Below are 19,952 nucleotides of genomic sequence, written 5' to 3' on the forward strand. Positions count from 1 at the left end.
TGCCTCTTGTGCAGTATCATGAACCTCCATCCATAGTTCATCAGGCTCTCTGTCTATCAGATCTAGTCCCTTAAATCTATTTCTCACTTCCACTGTATAATCGTAAGAGATTTGATTTAGGTCATACCGGAATGGTCTAGTGGTTTTCCTCACTTTCTTCAGTTTAAGTCTGAATTTGGCAATAAGGAGTTCATGATCTGAGCCACAGTCAGCTCCTGGTCTTGCTTTTGCTGACTGTATAGAACTTCTCCATCTTTGGCTGCAAAGAAGATAATCAATCTGATTTCGGTATTGGCCCTCTGGTGATGTCCATGTGTAGCGTCTTCTCTTGTGTTGGAAAAGGGTGTTTGCTATGACCAGTGCGTTCTTTGGCAAAACTCTATTAGCCTTTGACCTGCTTCATTCTGTACTCCATGGCCAAATTTGCCTGTTACCCCAGGTGTTTCTTGACTTCCTGCTTTTGCATTCCAGTCCCCTATAATGAAAAGGACATATTTTTTGGGTATTAATTCTAAAAGGTCTTGTAGGTCTTCATAGAACTGTTCAACTTCAGCTTCTTCAGCATTACTGGTCGGGGTATAGACTTGGATTACCATGATATTGAATGGTTTGCCTTGGACACAAATAGAGATCATTCCGTCATTTTTGAGATTGCATCCAAGTATTGCATTTCGGACTTTTTTGTTGACTGTGAGGGTTACTTCATTTCTTCTAAGGGATTCTTGCCCTCCGTAGTAGATAGAGTGGTCATCTGAGTTAAATTCACCCATTCCAGTCCATTTTAGGTCACTGATCCCTAAAATATCAGTGTTTACTCTTGCCATCCTCTGTTTGAGATGTGGCATCTCCACTTCCATTTTCCCTTGTTTCATGGACCTAACATTCCAGGTTCCTATGCATTATTGTGCTTTACAGCATCAGACCTTGCATCCTTCACCAGTTACATCCATAACTGGATTTGTTTTTTCTTTATACCAAAGTGAATTTTTTATAATCCAAATCATGACAGACCTGACCATCTAATACATGCCTGTGAAATTTGCTTAAAATTTGTATAGCTATTTTCTCCTATTGGGATAAGAAAACAAAATTTAACTTTTATTAATATAGATTCAAAACTGAAGACATCAAAAATGTGATTCAGGTTCTTTATGAAAAGCTAAATTAATAATATTGGAAATTCTTATTACTGTGAATTTTTGCCTAAATATTTCAAATTTAAAAAATTGGTAGGAATTATGGTTAGGTCCAGAAAAGTTTATTGAATCTGTATATCTGATACCTAGTAAGTATGATGTGTTTCAAAGTTAGGTAAAAACAATTTTAAATGTGAGTCTTACAGATAAAAGTTAGAATATACTGACCATGTTTCAACAGTAAGAACTATATTTTACATACATATATACAAGTAATTTTATATATTTACATATGTATTATATAGGGTTTCCCTGATGGCTCAGATGGTAAAGAATTTGGCTGCAAAAGGGAGACCCGGGTTCAATCCCTGGGTTGGGAAGATCCCCTGGAGGAGGGCACGGCAACCCACTCCAGTATTCTTGCCTGGAGAATCCCCATGAACTGAGGAGGCTGGTGGGCTACAGTCCATGGGGTCACAAAGGGTCGGACACAACTGAGTGACTAAGCACACAGCACGCAGGTTTTACATATATACATACAGTTATATACATGAATATACAGTTGCACTCATCTCCCATGCTAGTAGGGTCATCCTTAAAATCTTGCATGCTAGGCTTCAGCATTATGTGAACCAGAGAACTTCCAGATGTCCAAGCTGGGTTTAGAAAAGGAGAGGAACCAGAGATCAAGTTGCCATCATTCGCTGGATCATAGAGAAAGCAGGGGAATTTCAGAAAAACATCTGCCTCTGTTTCATCGACTATGCTAAAGACTTTGCCTGTGTGCATCATAATAAACTGAGGAAAGCTCTTAAAGAGATGGGAATACCGGACCATCTTACCTGTCTCCTGAGAAGCGTGTGTGCAGGTCAAGAAGCAACAGTTAGAACCCTGTATGGAACAACTGATCAGTTCAGGATTGAGAAAGGCATATGACAGTGCTGTCTGCTGTCACCATGTTTACTTAACCTATATGTTAAGCACATCGTGAGAAATGCTTGACTGAATGAGTTACAAGCTGTCTCAGGATAGGTGAGAGAGACATCAACAACCTCAGATATGTGGATGATACCACTCTAATGGCAGAAAGCAAAGAGGAGCCAAAGAGCTTCTTAATGAGTGTGAAGGAAGAGAGTGAAAGAGCCAGCTTAAAACTAAATATTAAAGAACTAAGATCATGGATCATCGAGAAAGCCAGAGAGTTCCAGAAAAACATCTTTTTCTCCTTTATTGACTATGCCAAAGCCTTTGACTGTGTGGATCACAATAAACTGGAAAATTCTTCAAGAGATGGGAATACCAGACCAACCACCTGACCTGCTTCTTGAGAAACCTATATGCACATCAGGAAGCAACAGTTAGAACTGGACGTGGAACAACAGACTGGTTCCAAATAGGAAAAGGAGTATGTCAAGGCTGTATATTGTCACCCTGCTTATTTAACTTATATGCAGAGCACATCATGAGAAACGCTGGGCTGGAAGAAGCACAAGCTGGAATCAAGATTGCTGGGAGAAATATCAATAACCTCAGATATGCAGATGACACCACCCTTATGGCAGAAAGTGAAGAGGAACTAAAAAGCCTCTTGATGAAAGTGAAAGAGGAGAGTGAAAAAGTTGGCTTAAAGCTCAACATTCAGAAAACTAAGATCATGGCATCTGGTCCCATCACTTCATGGGAAATAGATGGGGAAACAGTGGAAACAGTGTCAGACTTTATTTTTTGGGGCTCCAAAATCACTGCTGATGGTGATTGCAGCCATGAAATTAAAAGATGCTTACTCCTCGGAAGGAAAGTTATGATCAACCTAGATAGCATATTAAAAAGCAGAGACATTACTTTGCCAACAAAGGTCCATCTGGTCAAGGCTATGGTTTTTCCAGTGGTCATGTATGGATGTGAGGGTTGGACTGTGAGGAAGGCTGAGTGCCGAAGAATTGATGCTTTTGAACTGTGGTGTTAGAGAAGACTCTTGAGAGTCCCTTGGACAGCAAGGAGATCCAACCAGTCCATCCTGGAGGAGATCAGTCCTGGATGTTCATTGGAAGGACTGATGCTGAAGCTGAAACTCCAGTACTTTGGCTACCTCATATGAAGAGTTGACTCGTTGGAAAAGACCCTGATGCTGGGAGGGATTGGGGGCAGGAGGAGAAGGGGACGACAGAGGATGAGATGGCTGGATGGCATCACCGACTCAATGGACCTGAGTTTGAGTAAACTCTGGGAGTTGGTGATGGACAGGGAGGCCTGGCGTGCTGTGGTTCATGGGGTCGCAAAGAGCTGGACACGACTAAGAGACTGAAGTGAACTGAACTGAAGATCATGGCATCCAGCCCCATTACTTCATGGCAAATAGAAGGGGAAAAGGGGGAAACAGTAACAAATTTCCTCTTTTTGGTCTCTAAAATCACTGTGGATGGTGACTGTAGCCATGAAATCAGAAGACGATTGCTTCTCTGCAGGAAAGCTATGACAAACTTAGACAATGTGTTGAAAAGCAGAGACATCAGTCTGCTGACAAATGTCCATATAGTCAAGGGTCAAGGGTCTTCCCAGTGGTCACGTACGGTTGTGAGAGCTGGACCGTAAAGAAGGCAGAGCGCCGAAGTATTGATGCCTTCTCTGACTTGTGCTGGAGAAGACTCTTGAGAGTCCATTGGACTGCAAGAAGATCAAACCAGTCAATCTTAAGGGAAATCAACTCTGAATATTCATTGGAAGGACTGATGCTGAAGCTGTAGTATTGGTCACCTGATGCGAACAGCCAACTCATTGGAAATGTCCCTGATGCTGGGAAAGATTTAGGGCAAAAAGAGAAGAGGGCGTCAGAGGATGAGATGGCTGGATGGTGTCACTGATACAGTGGTCATGAACTTGGACAAACTTCGGGAGATGGTGAGGGACTGGGAGGCCTGATGTGCTGCAGTCCATGGGGTCTCAAAGAGTGGGACACAATCGTGTGACTGAACAAAAGCAACATACCTGAATAATTGTGCACATAATATACCAATTCATACATGCATATTTTTTTAAACCAAATTTTCAGGAAGAGATACTTTTACTGTGTGACCAGTCCTCTGATGCTTTTTCTGATGCTGATCACTGAAGCTCAATTAGGTGATTTATAGTTTGAAAAAAATTAGTGATTTAGAAGTTTACATTGAAAGATAATTATCAAATAATCTTTGACAGATTTGAATCATAATCCTTTTAATGCTATCCATTTGGGGCCTTGCTTCATAATGGATTATACTTTGACAAACTTAAATATTTTAATTTGTCTGTAGAATACACTGAAACAATTCATCATCTGTGAGATACTTGATGAAGTCATATCAAGATTGCTGAAATGGATACTGGCTTCAGTCCATGATCCTCTGGACTAGTTTTGGGTCTCTAGCCAGTTGATTTAAGAATATTGGACTCATTTGACCGAGATAGAATTTCAGGGAACTTCTAAGCCATAGTCCCTGTGTTAGAAGACAGAAAAATCTTCAGTAGTTCAGTTTTATAAACTAAGGAACACGCAGCATGGTAAATTAAATGCATTTCAATAAAAAGTAAAAAACAAACCAAGGAATAAATCTCACATTCTAATACTCTTCATATTAGAACTCTTAGTAATTACTTCTGAGTAATACCCCTCAAAAATGAAATTCCTTTCTAAGCAACACAGAACTACAAATTACAGATTTGCAAAGTTTAATAATCTTGGCTGCTCTTGTTTGCATTTGATTAATTTTAAAATTTCAAAACTATATAGTTTTAATCATAAGACACGTAATTGTCTTGTATTTTGTCTAAATATCACTGTCATTTTTCTGCTGCATAGCAAAAGAAGGTGATATAAAAAGGCAGGGGCTTTGGAGCCCAGAAAGTGTGTGTTTAGATTTCTGATCTCTGAGCTGTTTGAAGCTGGATACCTCACTTAAACTCTGGAGTACAATTTCCTTACCTGTAAAAGGGTGGAAATGATATCTATCTCACAGGGTTGTTTTGAGGGTTATTTGGTGATCTTAATATAATGTTTGATGCATGAAAAACAGTCAGCAAGAGAAATTCTTTACAGTGCTTCAATGGAAGTGTGCTTTTTTTCATGGTAAGTTTGTAAGAAACAAAGGAATTTTTTTAAACAAATTATTCTCAGAAGGATTTCAGATTCCAATTATATGTTTAATTAAAACTAGCTTGGAAGTTTTATTTTGGTAGATATGGTAGTGCTTAATGTTCTTGACTTCTATGATTAGTATTCTCCTTGGCTTAAAAAATGGATTCAGGTCTAGAAAGCATTAGTCAGATAATTTTATCCTATGACCTACCTAAGATCTGTTCTGTATCAAAATATATCCAGTTAGGTGTACTAGCGAAATCAGAGTAAATGGAAAATACCCTTTTTACAAATTAACTCAAATTATACATAATCTTTTCAGTTCTTGGAGAAGGGACATTTCATATCTCAAATACCATATTTACGTAAAATGTTTTTATTGATACCCTTTGAGCAGGGTTATTTGGGAAAAGTAGGAAATGCTACAGTCAATACATAGAGATAAAACAAGTAAATAAATCTGCTTTGCTGTGTGTAGAAAGATGAAATGGTAGGAGAGCATACAGTCTCATTATGGATTTCATTATTCAGATTCCATTATTCTGTACTTCTTATCCAAGTCACTTACATGACTCATCACATTTTTTTAAATAACTGGGATTGGAGACGTAGTCTATAGCCAGCCATTGAGTAATGTAAACTTAGCCTGTCAACAGCCTTTCAACTTTGACTTGGATTTCTTTCTTTCTTTTTTTTAACTTCGCCATTTTTAAAATGTTCTCCCTGCCTGCCTCCGCTCTATTAAGGTATAACGGACAGTTTAAAATTGTATTTTTTGAAGGTGTACAACGTGGTGCTTGATACTTAACTTTGAATGAATGATCTTAACCTCCTTAGTTTCTTGGCTCTAATCCAAGAGTCAGCTAGGTACACTGAAATCCTGTAATTTTTATGAACTTTTTCAACTATCAGATTCTATTTTTTATTAAAACATCCATTATTCAAATTTTTGTAGATACATCAGATTAAGTGTAAGGATAAAGTACTAATCATTAATAAAAGTTAAGTTATTCTTCTGTTTTTGAACTGATGTTCACTGAAAAGTTTTTTGTGAAGAACATAGTTATGAGTAATCTTTCCTCTGATTTTTTCTGAATAGCAGTATTTTTAGGAAATGATACCCTATAGAACATTTTAAAATTTAGAATGTGCCTTATGTACTTTCCCAAATCTTCAGGTTGTCTACACAGGTGGAATAACTTGTGAATTCAACAAGACTATATTGGTATAACCTAAAGGTGGAATAATTTTGACAGATGCTACAGTGAAGAAGGATTTTAAGAAAAGTTAGCATTTTTTAGTTGAAGGAGTCTGTTCGTCTATTCTTCATGTTTCAAGTTATTAATGTACTTTCATATTATGGTTTACAAAGTATTACTTTAAAAGGCTATTGTAAGATGATGAGACAAATGCTCTACCCTTTAGGTACCAGTGAAGTAATTATCTAGATTAAAAATCATAATAATTTATTGCTATTAATGATCCTAATATTCTGAGGAGTGTTTCTGTTTTAACTTTGAGAAATATAGTTTGTTTTAGTTTAGTTCTGGTGTATAATCTTTTGTTACCCACTTACATGATACTAAAAACTATTAATATTGACAGGATTTTTATGTTTATTATAATAAGTCAATTAAGTTTTGAAAACAGTCATGTAGTATTTTATGCATAGAAGCCAATGCGTATGAGTAGCTCAAGTATAAAATGTGCTCAACTTAGAGAAAATTTAGGCTGAATGTTGGCTATGTAGTGTGTTTGTATATAGAGTTAAAATAAATAGATAACTAACTTACGTAATAGTGGTATCATCACCACTTAAAGGAACATCCTTTGCTTAGTATGGTATTTGAAAATATTAATAAAATCCATTTAATTACTCTCTTACCCTAAAGGAAGAGTTTTAGTAGACATTTATCAAAGTGCTTCGTAACGGGTGGGGAGGGAGGTAGAAGGTGGGTTCAGAATGGGGGAGATATGTGTATACCTATGGCCAGTTCATGTTGATGTATGGCAAAAACCATCACAATACTGTAAAGCAATTATCCTCCAATTAAAATCAATAGATTTTTAATAAATCAAGGAAAACTAGTTGAAATTTAGACAAATTTAATTGAAAGTTGTCACAAGTGATTTTATTAATAATCTTAATAAAGCTAGTACTGCTGTGTCCTGGTAGTTTTCACAAATTGCAGTAATGCGTTGCCATAAAGGTGAGTTTTTTTAAACTTTGGTTTTGTTTTCTGAAATTATCCTCGGCGAAAAAGCAAAGGAATCAGACTTTATAAAGAACTGTTAATTAGGATCATCCCCTTTTATAGTGTTGTGATCCATATAGACCTAATCCTAATTCTAGGATATTCTATGTATTTTCAGTGTTAAAAGCTTCATAACTTGGATTCTGTTAACATAGAATGTGAAAAATTGAGATGTAAGCAAGCATGAAGTTCAGTTGTTTGCTGTTAGGGGGAAAGAAGGGATTATTGAGTAGATTAATTGATCTGAAGTTAATCTGCCTCCAGGTCAGCCTCAGAGACCTATTCTGCCAACTTTCTTCCTTCTACCACAAAATATCAGTGATGGAGGCATTTGTATTGTGGAGAGTCTCCACCTCTGTCAGAGTTGGCAAGGCTCTCATAGTACCCCCAGGCGAAAATTCTTGGGAGAGTTTTCCTTAGCTCTTTATGTCCTCTTCCTTCTTCACTTGCTCTCCAGTAGACTTGTACCAGTAAACAGTTTTACTTGTAAATCAATAGGGCTTTACAAAAAAATATTTACATGATTTTAGGTGTTTTGTAGAAGAGGGTCTAAGACAAAAGATGAACTGTGCTTAGAGCTTTAATTCACTTAAATGGAAATGTATTAGCACAGTGTCGTTTTCATTGTAACACTCAAATGTATGAGGAGTTAGTGGCATTTGAAACAGTCATATGTCTTTTACATGTTTAAATTTAATCACTACGTTTGTTTTTGCCAATGTGGCATTTTCCTTAGGCATAAGAAAAGTATGAATACAGTTAGCACAAATCAATTTTTAGCTTGGAATAAAATTTCTAAAATCATAATATTTCAGGAAATTGTTTTTGTACAGGTAAATGGTTGCGGTTTTTTGGTGAGAACAGGAAAGCCTACAAATTTATTAAGGGTACAGTATTTAAAACTACTTATGATACTAATGTTTCATTCTATTTAAAGCTGGTTACTAACAAAGCTTTTTCATGCATGTATTTCTTTCTGTGTGTGATTTCTAAATGCTTTTAATGTGTAACAAAACAAAATTATCCACTGTTTGTTTTAAAACTCAGTTGTAACAGAATTTGCAGATAACCTTGTTTTTGCTCTTGAGGTATTTATCACATTAACAACAAAGTAGGTTGTCATGCTGGTAAACTCCCAGGCGATGAGTGATGTTTTAAAGTGGACTTTGCTCTGGGATTCAGTTTTTTGAATCTCTTTTCCCGAGAAAATGTTGCTAGTACTGAATTATGTAAAATCTGGGTTGGCGTAGGAAGAAGAATTTGGTGTTGATGATTCTTACTCTGAACATGGAGCACAGTATGATCAGACCCACCTAGAGATGATGGAAAATGAACTGGCTGGGAAGCAACACGAGATTGACGAGCTCAGCAGAGAACTGGAAGAGATGAGGGCTGCCTATGGGACCGAGGGGCTGAAGCAGGTGTGTTCACCTTACGTGGCTTTTCTTTTGTTACTCACAAAACAAAAATAGGAAATGTGAATGATAGTATAGATACATTCTCTAAAGATGGGGTTTTTAAAGGGTGACTTACAGTCACCTCGTGATATTTGTCCTTATATATATATATCATAAACAGCATTGCTTAAGCCTAAATATAACGTAGATATTTTATCAAACTTTATGAGATAGCTAGGATGAAATCACTTCAGTATGGATGGATGTTTTTGTAATCAGCCTGAGAGAAACTTATACTGTAAACCACGTCAATACATTATGACTTAGACTCATTAAACCTGTCAGCAGGTCTTTGTAAATAACTTCTTATAGTTAAAATGACATCTGTTAGTTTGTGGCAGTCAGTTATGAAAACAAGGTGAAATAAGACATTGATGAGGGTGACAGAATATATTTCGCCTTCTCTAGAAACAAGTAAGGCTTAAGCATGGCGATCATGGTAATACCTACAAACATTGGAGCATCCTTAAATATAAAGACAGTTGTCCTTCTAGAAGTAGATACATGGGTAAGTCGAATCTAATGTTGGAGAAGGCAGTGGCAACCCACTCCAGTGTTCTTGCCTGGAAAATCCCATGGACGGAGGAGCCTGGTGGGCTGCCGTCTATGGGTTGCACAGAATTGGTCACAACTGAAGCGACTTAGCAGCAGCAGCAGCAGCAAATCTAATATATTTTGTTCCCTAGTTCAGATAATCTTTTTAGAGTTGGTTTAGAAGTAAAACTAATTGTTGCAAGATAATAGCTTTCAAATATGCAAAAGATTGCTTAAAAATTGTAATAATTCTGCCAATGCATTTTGAATATCATATTTTTGAAGTTACCTGTACTAATATTTAATTTTGTTGAAAAAATAAGTGTAGCACTTTTAATTTTCACTGATGTCTTTTAGTTGCAAGAATTTGAAGCCGCCATTAAGCAGAGAGATGGCATCATAACCCAGCTCACTGCTAATTTACAACAGGCAAGAAGAGAAAAGGATGAGACAATGAGAGAATTTTTAGAGTTGACAGAGCAGAGTCAAAAATTACAGATTCAATTCCAGCATGTAAGTATTACTAGTAGAAGAAAATTTATTAAATTTTTAATAATGAATTAAAACTTTTTTCTCATATTTTCTAGAACAAATATAAATTTGTTTAAAGGTTGTGTTTGCTTATTAATTTATTATGTTGAAAAAACTGGTAAATACTTGTTATATTAACTAGGAATTTAATTCATACTTCTTGAGTGGTTTTATGCTATTAGTTTCTTTATACTTCTTCCTCATCTATATTTTAAAATCTTATGAGTTTGATAAAGTGAATTTTTGCAGAAATTAACCTATAGTTACATCCTTTGTCTAAAGGATGTCTGAAGTCATACCCTGCTATGATTTTATTTTAGTTAGGTTCTGGAATGTAACTCGATTGAATATATTCCATTTACCTTTAATGTGATCCATAGGAAACGACTTGTATTAATCAGGTTTCTGATGATGAGCAACAGAAAATAATTTGAGATAAGGGAGGAATCTGTCAGCTTAGGAAATGTACCCATACTTACCTGATCAGCTATGGAAGCGTGTTGGGTGGAGTCTCAGACCTCTGAATCCACCACAGTTCCCAGAGAGCAACTGTTAGCCGAGCAACACCCACCAAGGATGTCCATTCCTTGGTGCACTCGTTTAAGAATTTAATATTTTGGGGTTTCTTTATATTTTCAAGTTACAGGCTAGCGAAACTCTGAGAAACAGCACGCACAGTAGCACAGCTGCAGATTTACTGCAAGCCAAGCAGCAGATCCTCACCCATCAGCAGCAGCTGGAAGAACAGGACCACCTGCTAGAAGATTATCACAGAAAGAAGGAGGCCTTCAAGATGCAGATCAGCTCCTTGCAGGAGAGGATCAGAGCGTGTGAGGCGGTATGTTTGTTCTGCGGAGGCCGACCCGTGTGCCACAGCTTAGCAGTTAGCTGTAGGGTTTTCCTGTCCAAGTGTTTATCTTCTTGTTCTACACGTGAGTCGCAGAGTTTCATAATTCAGAAAAGTTCTTTAAGCATGAAAAATAATGTATTTCAAAGCAATTGGGAGTCTTCCAGTAGTAGTATTAAGATAATACTCATTATTGAGTTCTTCGAAAGTAATCAGCTTATGTTAAACTGAGCCCTCAGGAAAATCTATATATATAACCAGAACGTCTGTCCTTTTTTTCTTTTTCATCTAAAGGTGTTTCTACTCATTTTAGCCATGGTTATGTAATTCTGTAAATATTTTCATGGCAAAATGAAATTTTATGGATTTTAGTTAGAAAAAGGGCTTTCCTGATGGCTCAGACAGTAAGAATCGGCTTGCATTGCAGGAGACTTGGGTTCAGTCTCTGGGTGGGGAAGATCCCCTGGAGGAGGAAATGGCAACCCACTCCAGTATTCTTGGCCTGGAAAATTCCATGGCAGAGGAGCCTGGCGGGCTACAGTCCATGAGGTTTCAAAGAGACAGACATGACTGAGCGACTAACACACACTTTAATTAGAAAAAAATACAGATTCTCTTTATTTGTGGTAGTTATGTGTTGTAAAGTTGCCTGGAACACTTATTCAACAATTGATGCTCCCAGGGTATACACACACATACATACATGCACACACACATATATACATGCACACACACATACGTATTATATAGATTTTTTTTTACTCTTTCCACTGTATTTTATTTTTTAATTTTATTGAAGTATATTTGACTTACAACATTGTGTGTATCATACAGATTGTAATATTAAATCCTAAAACGATTCTGGTAGATTATAGCTTGTTTAATTTTCAAAAGAGACATGAAAGTCAAAAGTGTTAAGTGACTGGTCTGAAGATAGCACCCCTCTCCTCCTAATTGGGATTCAAACCCTATTGGACTAGCCCAGAGCCAGAAATTTTTACAGTACTTTCCACTACTGCCTACCACCTCCATCCTCATGGTCTCCTTCCTTGTTCTCTCACCTTGCTCATCTGCTTGACATCATCTTAGCTTGAATCATGCATGTCCAGCAGCTCAAATTTTTTACCACTCTGTGCACTTCTACAAATGACTGAGTATTGATTTATGGGGTTATCTATCAATTTAAACAAGTGGGCAAGTTCACACATTTGGATTATTTGAATAATGAGGACAGACTATACATACAGTACAGTATTTTTTATAAATTTAGGCAGTTCTTCTGCAAGATGTTGAGAAACCAGCACAACAAGAGTACTGTTTGGATAACAATAAAAGTGTTAGGGAGCATTTATTTTTGTTTATTTGGTATCAGAAAATACTCAAAGCATCTTACACATATTATCTCATTGAATCGTCACAACAATCTTATGAGGTAAATACTGTTATCACGCCCATTTTTCAGATGAGGAAGTTAAAGCAAAGCAAGATGAAGTAAATTGCCCAGGTATACAGGCAATACATTGGTAGAGCCAGCTTTCAAATCTATGTAGTCTGACTACAGAGACTGTCGCTTAGGGAAATTAGAAATGTACAATTTTAAGATACTGAAATTACAAAATGTACATGCTTTACAACCAAAGTAATTTAAAAATCATTTTATAGATGTTTATAGAACACTTGTTTTGCATCAGGCTCTTGCAAGAGATAGTGATGCTTAAATGCACTTTTTTCTTCACTAAAACTCATGGTAGCCGAAACAAGGCTAAGTATGGGTAAAAAGTGTTTTGAAAATTCTGGGCAGGTCTGGCTTCATAAGGGAAGTGATTCAGGGTAGTTAGCAGGGAAGTGATATTTGAGGTAAGTCTGTAAATTAGAACAATTCGCTTTCATTGTATTTTGTTTTCTTCATAATTGGTGCAACATATGACACACAGCAGCTCTTCAGTACTTGTTTGGGAAACAGAGAATAAATTATAAATCTGAACTGATAAGAGGACATTTTAAACAGGATGGAGTGTGCATAAAGACCCAGGTTGAACCATGTTAAAAAGGTTTTATCAGCATCAAAAAATAGTTTGATTACAAAACAGTCGTCTTTGAAAATGATCCTTTCCAGGAGGTAAGAAGAGAAAGGCAGTTTAGGCCTGGCAGACTGCCAGAAGATAGTCTAGTCCAGAAGGCTCAGTATCAACAATAAGGCATGATGACATTGATGGGATATGTGATACCAAGCTAAAGCCGATTAGGCTATGATAACTTCATATGTCCATCTCACAGCAGGAATGGCCATGCCTTTGGACTGAAATTCTTAATTCTGTTTACAGCAGCCCCTACCTTGCTTTCTAGGTTAGGTGTGATTTTTCCCAGAGGGATTAGAATTCTCAAAGTCTCCAGGTACCTTGATTCTCTTTCCTGAACCATTCTTGAATGGGCACTGCCACTATTTCCCTCAGACTTTCTTTTTCCCTGGGCTTTGACATTCTTCTTTTTTTTTTTTTGAAAGGTAAGTTAACACATCCATTTGAGGTGCCTTTAAGCCCTCTTTCTTGACCTGGGACTTTTGTCTTCTGAAGGTGATTTTAATTACTTACGTATATTCTTCTCTGTAAATTTTACTGTTTTTTCTGTCCTTGGGACTGCAGCCCTAACCACTCAGGCAAGTAAATGACAGAGACAAAACTTTGTCTCCAGGGCTTCTACTTGACTGTCTTACGCTGTGACACTTCTGTAAATGATTAGGGACATGCCTTGGCATGCGTTTTGGGTTTTGATTTATCTGCAGTTCCAAAATAAAGTCCTAAATCAGAACAGGGGTGAAAAAAAATCTGTCTTGCTTTCAAGTTTCTATTCACCCCCAAAATGTAGAATCAAATTGATAGGCCCTAAATGACATAATTGTCTTGCATGTCACTTGCAATTCAACCACTTAAGCATGGCATATCCCTGAACTTCTGATTCATTTAGCCTTAGGAGTGAAGTTAAGGCTGACCTTTAGGAGCCTGTTTTTGTTGTTTTACTCTTTTCGTAGCACCTGCCCACCAAACCTTCAGGTTACTAAAATACTGTATGGGAGGAACATTGATTTATTTTTAGGATTATTTCTGGAACTGTAAAGGGTATGTAGTCCTCTTGTAATTGCAAATACCAAATACTTAGAATGTTGATCAGTTAATAAGAAAGAAGAAAATATAATGGTTTAGACACATTTTGGTTTTAAGACACATTTTGATCTTACTAAATTTTTTTATTAAAACATTTAATCATAGCAATGCAAGAAAAATTCCTTCCCCCCGAAGAAGACCAACATTGCTATGATATTTGCTCATAGGTAGTGTTGGCTACACAAGTCCTGTGTCTCATTGACGTAAGAAAAATGAAGGAGCAGGCTCAGCCGTTGCTTTTTATAGAATAATGTGAAAAGCAGTTTTCTATCAGTTTTTTTTGGTGATGGGGTTAAGGGGTGTAAGTAATCAGAAACTAAGAATGCCATTTTTATGTTTTCATTTTTTCTTTATAAAGGAACAGGATAAAAAAGTAGAAAACTCAAATAAAGAAATACAGGAAAAGGAAGCAGTCATTGAAGAATTAAATACAAAAATAATAGAAGAAGAAAAAAAAACTCGTGACCTAAAGGATAAAGTAACAGCTGCTGATAAATTACTGGAAGAATTACAAGAGCAGGTTGTACAGAAGAACCAAGAGATAAAAAATATGAAATTAGAACTGACTAATTCCAAGCAAAAGGAAAGACAGTGTTCTGAAGAAATAAAACAGTTAATGGGGACAGTTGAGGAACTTCAGAAGAAAAATCATAAAGACAGTCAATTTGAAACGGATATCCTACAAAGAATGGAACAAGAGACACAAAGAAAGTTGGAACAACTCCGGGCAGAGCTGGATGAGATGTATGGGCAGCAGATAGTACAGATGAAACAAGAGTTAATAAAACAACACATGTCACAGATAGATGAACTCAGGACACGACATAAGGGGGAACTGGAGAATGCTTTAAGATCACATCCAAGTATCACAGTTAATGAAGATCAAATAAAGTTAATGAATATGGCAATAAATGAACTGAATATAAAATTGCAAGATGCTAAGTCTCAAAGGGAAAGGCTCAAGGAAGAAGTAGGCATAATCTTGGGAGAAAAGTCTGCTCTCCAGAGACAGCTGGGAGACCTTTGTGAAGAGCTGAGCTTCTCAAGGGACCAGATTCAGAGGGCCAGGCAGACAATAGCTGAGCAAGAAAGTAAGCTCAGTGAAGCCTACAAGTCGCTTAGTACAGTGGAAGATTTGAAGGCTGAGATTGTTTCTGCTTCTGAAGCCAGGAAAGAACTAGAATTAAAACATGAAGCAGAAGTTACAAATTATAAGATAAAGCTTGAAATGTTAGAAAGAGAAAAGAATGCTGTATTGGACAGAATGGCTGAGTCACAGGAAGCTGAGCTGGAGAGGCTGAGGACACAGCTCCTGTTTAGTCATGAGGAAGAACTTACCAAACTGAAGGAAGATTTGGAAATTGAACATCGAATAAGTATTGAAAAGCTTAAAGATAACTTAGGCATTCACTATAAACAGCAGATAGATGGTTTACAGAATGAAATGAGTCAAAAGATAGAAATCATGCAGTTTGAAAAAGACAATTTGATAACTAAGCAGAACCAACTGATTTTGGAAATTTCAAAGCTAAAAGATTTACAGCAGTCCCTCGTGAATTCAAAATCAGAAGAAATGACCCTTCAGATCAATGAACTACAAAAAGAAATCGAAATACTCAGACAAGAAGAAAAGGAAAAGGGTACACTTGAACAGGAAGTTCAAGAATTACAACTTAAAACTGAATTATTGGAGAAACAAATGAAGGAAAAAGAGGATGACCTTCAAGAAAAATTTGCACAACTTGAAGCAGAGAATAGCATTCTTAAAGATGAAAAGAAGGCTCTTGAAGACATGTTGAAAATACATACTCCTGTTAACCAAGAAGAAAGATTAACTTTCATAGATTCCGCTAAGTCCCGATCCAAAGACTGTAGCTGGCAAAAAGAGATAGAAATACTTACAGAGGAAAATGAGGACCTCAAAAAACAATGTATTCAGCTAACTGAAGAGATTGAAAAGCAAAGGAACACTTTTTCATTTGCTGAAAAAAATTTTGAAGTTAATTATCAGGAGTTACAGGAGGATTATGCTTGCCTTCTCAAGGTAAAAAGCGATTTAGAAGACAGTAAAAATAAGCAAGAAGTAGAGTATAAAAGTAAGCTTAAAGCACTTAGTGAAGAGCTTCATCATTTGCAAAGAATAAACCCGAGTATAGTGAAAATGAAAAGTTCAGTCTTTGACGATGACAAGACTTTTACACCAGAACCATTGGAAATTGGTGAGGTTGTTGAGAAAGATACAACAGAGCTTATGGAAAAACTTGAGGTAACCAAGCGAGAAAAGTTAGAGCTGTCAGAGAGACTGTCTGACCTTTCTGAGCAATTAAAACAGAAACACGATGAGATAAGTTTTCTAACGGAAGAAGTTAAATCTTTAAAGCAAGATAAAGAGCAAGTTTTATTGCGATGTAGAGAGCTAGAAGTCATAATTGACCACAGTAGGATAGAAAATGTAAATGTGCATGATGTCCATTTAAGCTCTCTGAAAGATGGAGTTTCATCAAGCAGGGATCCTGGAGGCTCAGTTCCCAAAATAAAGCATGATTTTGGTAAAGAATCAAAAACAATGGAGGTAAATAAAATTCCTTTTGAAAATATGACTCTCGAAAAAGCAAGCAAGGAAGAACAGTTTTCTGCTCACTTGCCGTCGGTGACAAATGAATCATCACTTGGGACTACTGATCCAGGTGAAAGCGATAAACTTCAGCAGGAGCTCCGCGTACTTAAATCAGAACAGGTATGTTTACTTAATGTGCATACAGTAAAGTGTACATTTCAGACTGAAAGTTTTCATCTTCATACAGCATAAATTAACCTCCTTACAAGAGAATGAAAGTAAACCCAGTGATGTAATTCTCACTTAGACCTATCATTTACATTTCTTTTATCTGTTTTTTGTTAAACCATGTTAGCTCTCTTTTAGTTAATCTTTTAGTTAGTCTGCTCAGGAAACAGAACACATTTTCTTTGAAAAAGCAAATTTAAATAACTTTGCTGAGAGTCAGAGCATTAAAATAATTATTTTGTAATATTTCGTTGCAATTCCAAAGATTGGTTTGAGAGTCTCCTTTTGTATTGGTGTTTTCAAGGTTAACTGAAGATTAACTCTTAAACCTTTTTAGTACTTCATGTAGTTGTTCAATAGTTATGAAACTGTTTCCCTGAGAAGAAGATATTGATTTAAATCCTAGTTTTTTCAGAGTCTTCTTATAGCTAAAGGGGAAAAAACTATTCTAAATACAACTAAAGAATACATATAATGAGTAATACTAGATCACTCCTGACAGTTTATGTTTGATAGACACTGAAATTAGAAATCGCAGGAAGATCCCACTGGGCACATTGTATAATGGTGCTAACTAGAGCTTTATGTGTGTTTCTTCATTTCTAAACAAGTATTTATAGAGTCTCTTGCCAGATAGGAATACAGTGGTGAACAAGAGTAAGAGTTGGTTCTAGCTCTCACAGAACATATGTTTTAGTGAGGGAGGCAGATTGTAAATGAGGAAATAAGTAGAAGAGTTAAGAAATAGTGATGTTTTATAAAGAAAATAAAAGAGAGAATGGGATAGAGAGTGGTGGGTAGTCACTAAATAGGGTGGTCAGGAAAGGGGTCTAGGAGGAACTGACATTTGAACTGCCGTCTGAATGGCAGTGAGGATCTACCACAGGGAAATTAGAGCAACTGCGACGGCAGAGGTAAGTTTGAGGAACAGAATAAAGACCTGTTTGGTCGAGTTTGAGGGAAAGAGAGTGGAAGAAAAAGAGTTTGAAGAAGGAAAAGACCAGATCTTGGAGAGTCTTACGGACTTTGTAAGAACCTGAAATTTTATTCTCTATATAGTAGGAAGGCCTTGGAAAGTTTTTTTTCTTTCTACTTCTTAATAAATGTGCTCATATTTATGATCTTATATCAAATTTTACATTTTAATAACCCAAATAGTTAAGAAGTTCTAATTACGTAACTGTTAATGCTTTGTGAAATACCTGAAATTGTTTTCAAAATCATAATTGGGTTTAATTTTTATCACTCCTAAAAATGTCAGAAGATCATTTAAAAAAAATTTTGAAGGCATTACTAGGAGGGGACCCAAATTTGAAGTTGTCAAAATGGTCAGATTTTTCTCACCAAAACATTTCTTTTTTTCTAACTAAAGACACTTTCAGTGACATTTAGATACCATTTCCTTGATGTTGACATCTAGTGCTCGCTTCGGCAGCACATATACTAAAATTGACGTTGACATCTATAAAGTAAACAGAGACAAACGCAAAAGCTGTCGCTGACACATACATCACTGCCAAGGCAGACCGCTTAGTGATGGGGAGGACAGTGAGGTGTGTGCTTATGGAAGGAAGCTCATGAGAAAATTGAGAAACAGTTTACACAGCAGTAACACCAAAGAGCGATCTAAATGTGCTTAGAATAATACTGCAGCCACAGAAATACTTCTGCTGGTTGGCTAATAAACATGAAAAGATGCTTTTCAGCATTATAAATTGATATAACGGTGAAATTTTATACCTATAAGTTTGACAAAATAAGGTTCACAATAAGAACTGTGATGAGGATGTGGGGAGATGAGTATTCACTTAACATTAAATATATCAGTGTAAAATTGTGTAATTGCATAAAAAATTTTGTTAAAATCTAATATTGATGCAATATACATGGTCTGCCATGTAGCATTTACATTTCTGCTGGTAGTGAGTGTGGTCCCTAACCAGCAGTGTCAGCATCACTTGAAAACAGGTTGAAATCAAATTCTGGCGCTCACACCAGGACTCTTTAAGTAGAGCTTGGGGGTAGGGGCCCAGAAATCTCTTTTAATAAGCACTCCAGGTGATTTTGATTTGGGCTACAGTTTTGAGAATCACTACAATCAAGAAGGGCTTCCCAGGTGGTGCTAGTGGTAAAGAACCCGCCTGCCAGTGCAGGAGACAAGAGACACAGATTTGAACCCTGAGTCAAGAAGATCCCCTTGAGGACGACATGGCAACCCACTCCAGTATTCTTGCCTGAAGAATCCCATGGACAGAAGAGCCTACGGCTACAGTCCGTAGGATTGCAAAAACTCAGATATGACTGATGCGACTTAGCACACATGTGTGCTAGAGAAACACTATCATATATGTACAAGGGCATATATATATATAAGAATTTATTGCAGCATTTTTTGAATATCTAAAATTTGAAATAATCCATTTGATCTCCAAAAAGGAAATGAACAAATTGTAATATTCATATATACAGCACCAAGTTAAAATAAATTTATGTGTATCTGCTTGGAAAGATCTCAGAAGCGTATTGAATGAGAAGAGTAATTTGCAAAATAAATGCCATTTTGCACCATTTATGTAAATTCTTAAAAACATAAAATATATGCACTGTTTATAGATGGATTGAGAAATGAGAGTGTAAGATGTGAACTGAATTGTAGCAGATTTATCAAATTTATAATATGGTGGCCTCTGGGGAAGGAAGACTGGGAACGTGATAGATTAAGTTTTATCTATATTTCATTTCTAAACCAAAATAATAGAGAAATGAAGAAAAAAGATAAAATGATTGCATTTATTACTTTGTGATATGTGTACATAGTGTGTATTTCATTATTCTTTGCATTTCTCTATATTTGTTTATTAAAAGTCACTCAGTCATGCCTGACTCTTTGCAACCCCGTGGACTCTCCCGGCCAGAATACTGGAGATGGTAGCTGTTCCCTTCTCCAGGGGATTTTCCCAACCCAGGAATCAAACCCAGGTCTCCCACATTGCAGGTGGATTCTTTACCAGCTGAGCCACCAGGGAAGCCCATATTTGTTTAAAAATGTCATTTTTGAACAAAAATGAAAGGTGAGGCCATCCTCACATTACCCAATATCAAACTTTACCATGAAGTTGAAGTGATGAAAATATT

At 36.5% G+C, this 19,952-nt stretch overlaps 1 protein-coding gene across 8 annotated transcripts in view; it reads left to right on the forward strand.

Annotated features, from left to right (window-relative positions):
- The window catches only part of AKAP9 (A-kinase anchoring protein 9), a 162,655-nt gene that overhangs the window by 38,920 nt on the left and 103,783 nt on the right, over nucleotides 1-19,952 (forward strand). For 5 of the 8 annotated variants that reach the window (XM_043462561.1, XM_043462563.1, XM_043462564.1 and 2 more), the window contains exons 4-8: nucleotides 8,318-8,389; nucleotides 8,753-8,923; nucleotides 9,851-10,006; nucleotides 10,665-10,862; nucleotides 14,391-16,769. In XM_043462561.1, the coding sequence (XP_043318496.1) occupies nucleotides 8,318-8,389; nucleotides 8,753-8,923; nucleotides 9,851-10,006; nucleotides 10,665-10,862; nucleotides 14,391-16,769 (2,976 nt within the window). The remainder of the gene's footprint in view (nucleotides 1-8,317; nucleotides 8,390-8,752; nucleotides 8,924-9,850; nucleotides 10,007-10,664; nucleotides 10,863-14,390; nucleotides 16,770-19,952) is intronic. The other 3 variants (XM_043462562.1, XM_043462569.1, XM_043462566.1) reach the window with 2 other exon arrangements.

The sequence above is a fragment of the Cervus canadensis genome, chromosome 3, assembly GCF_019320065.1.
Source record: "Cervus canadensis isolate Bull #8, Minnesota chromosome 3, ASM1932006v1, whole genome shotgun sequence".
NCBI lineage: Eukaryota > Metazoa > Chordata > Mammalia > Artiodactyla > Cervidae > Cervus > Cervus canadensis.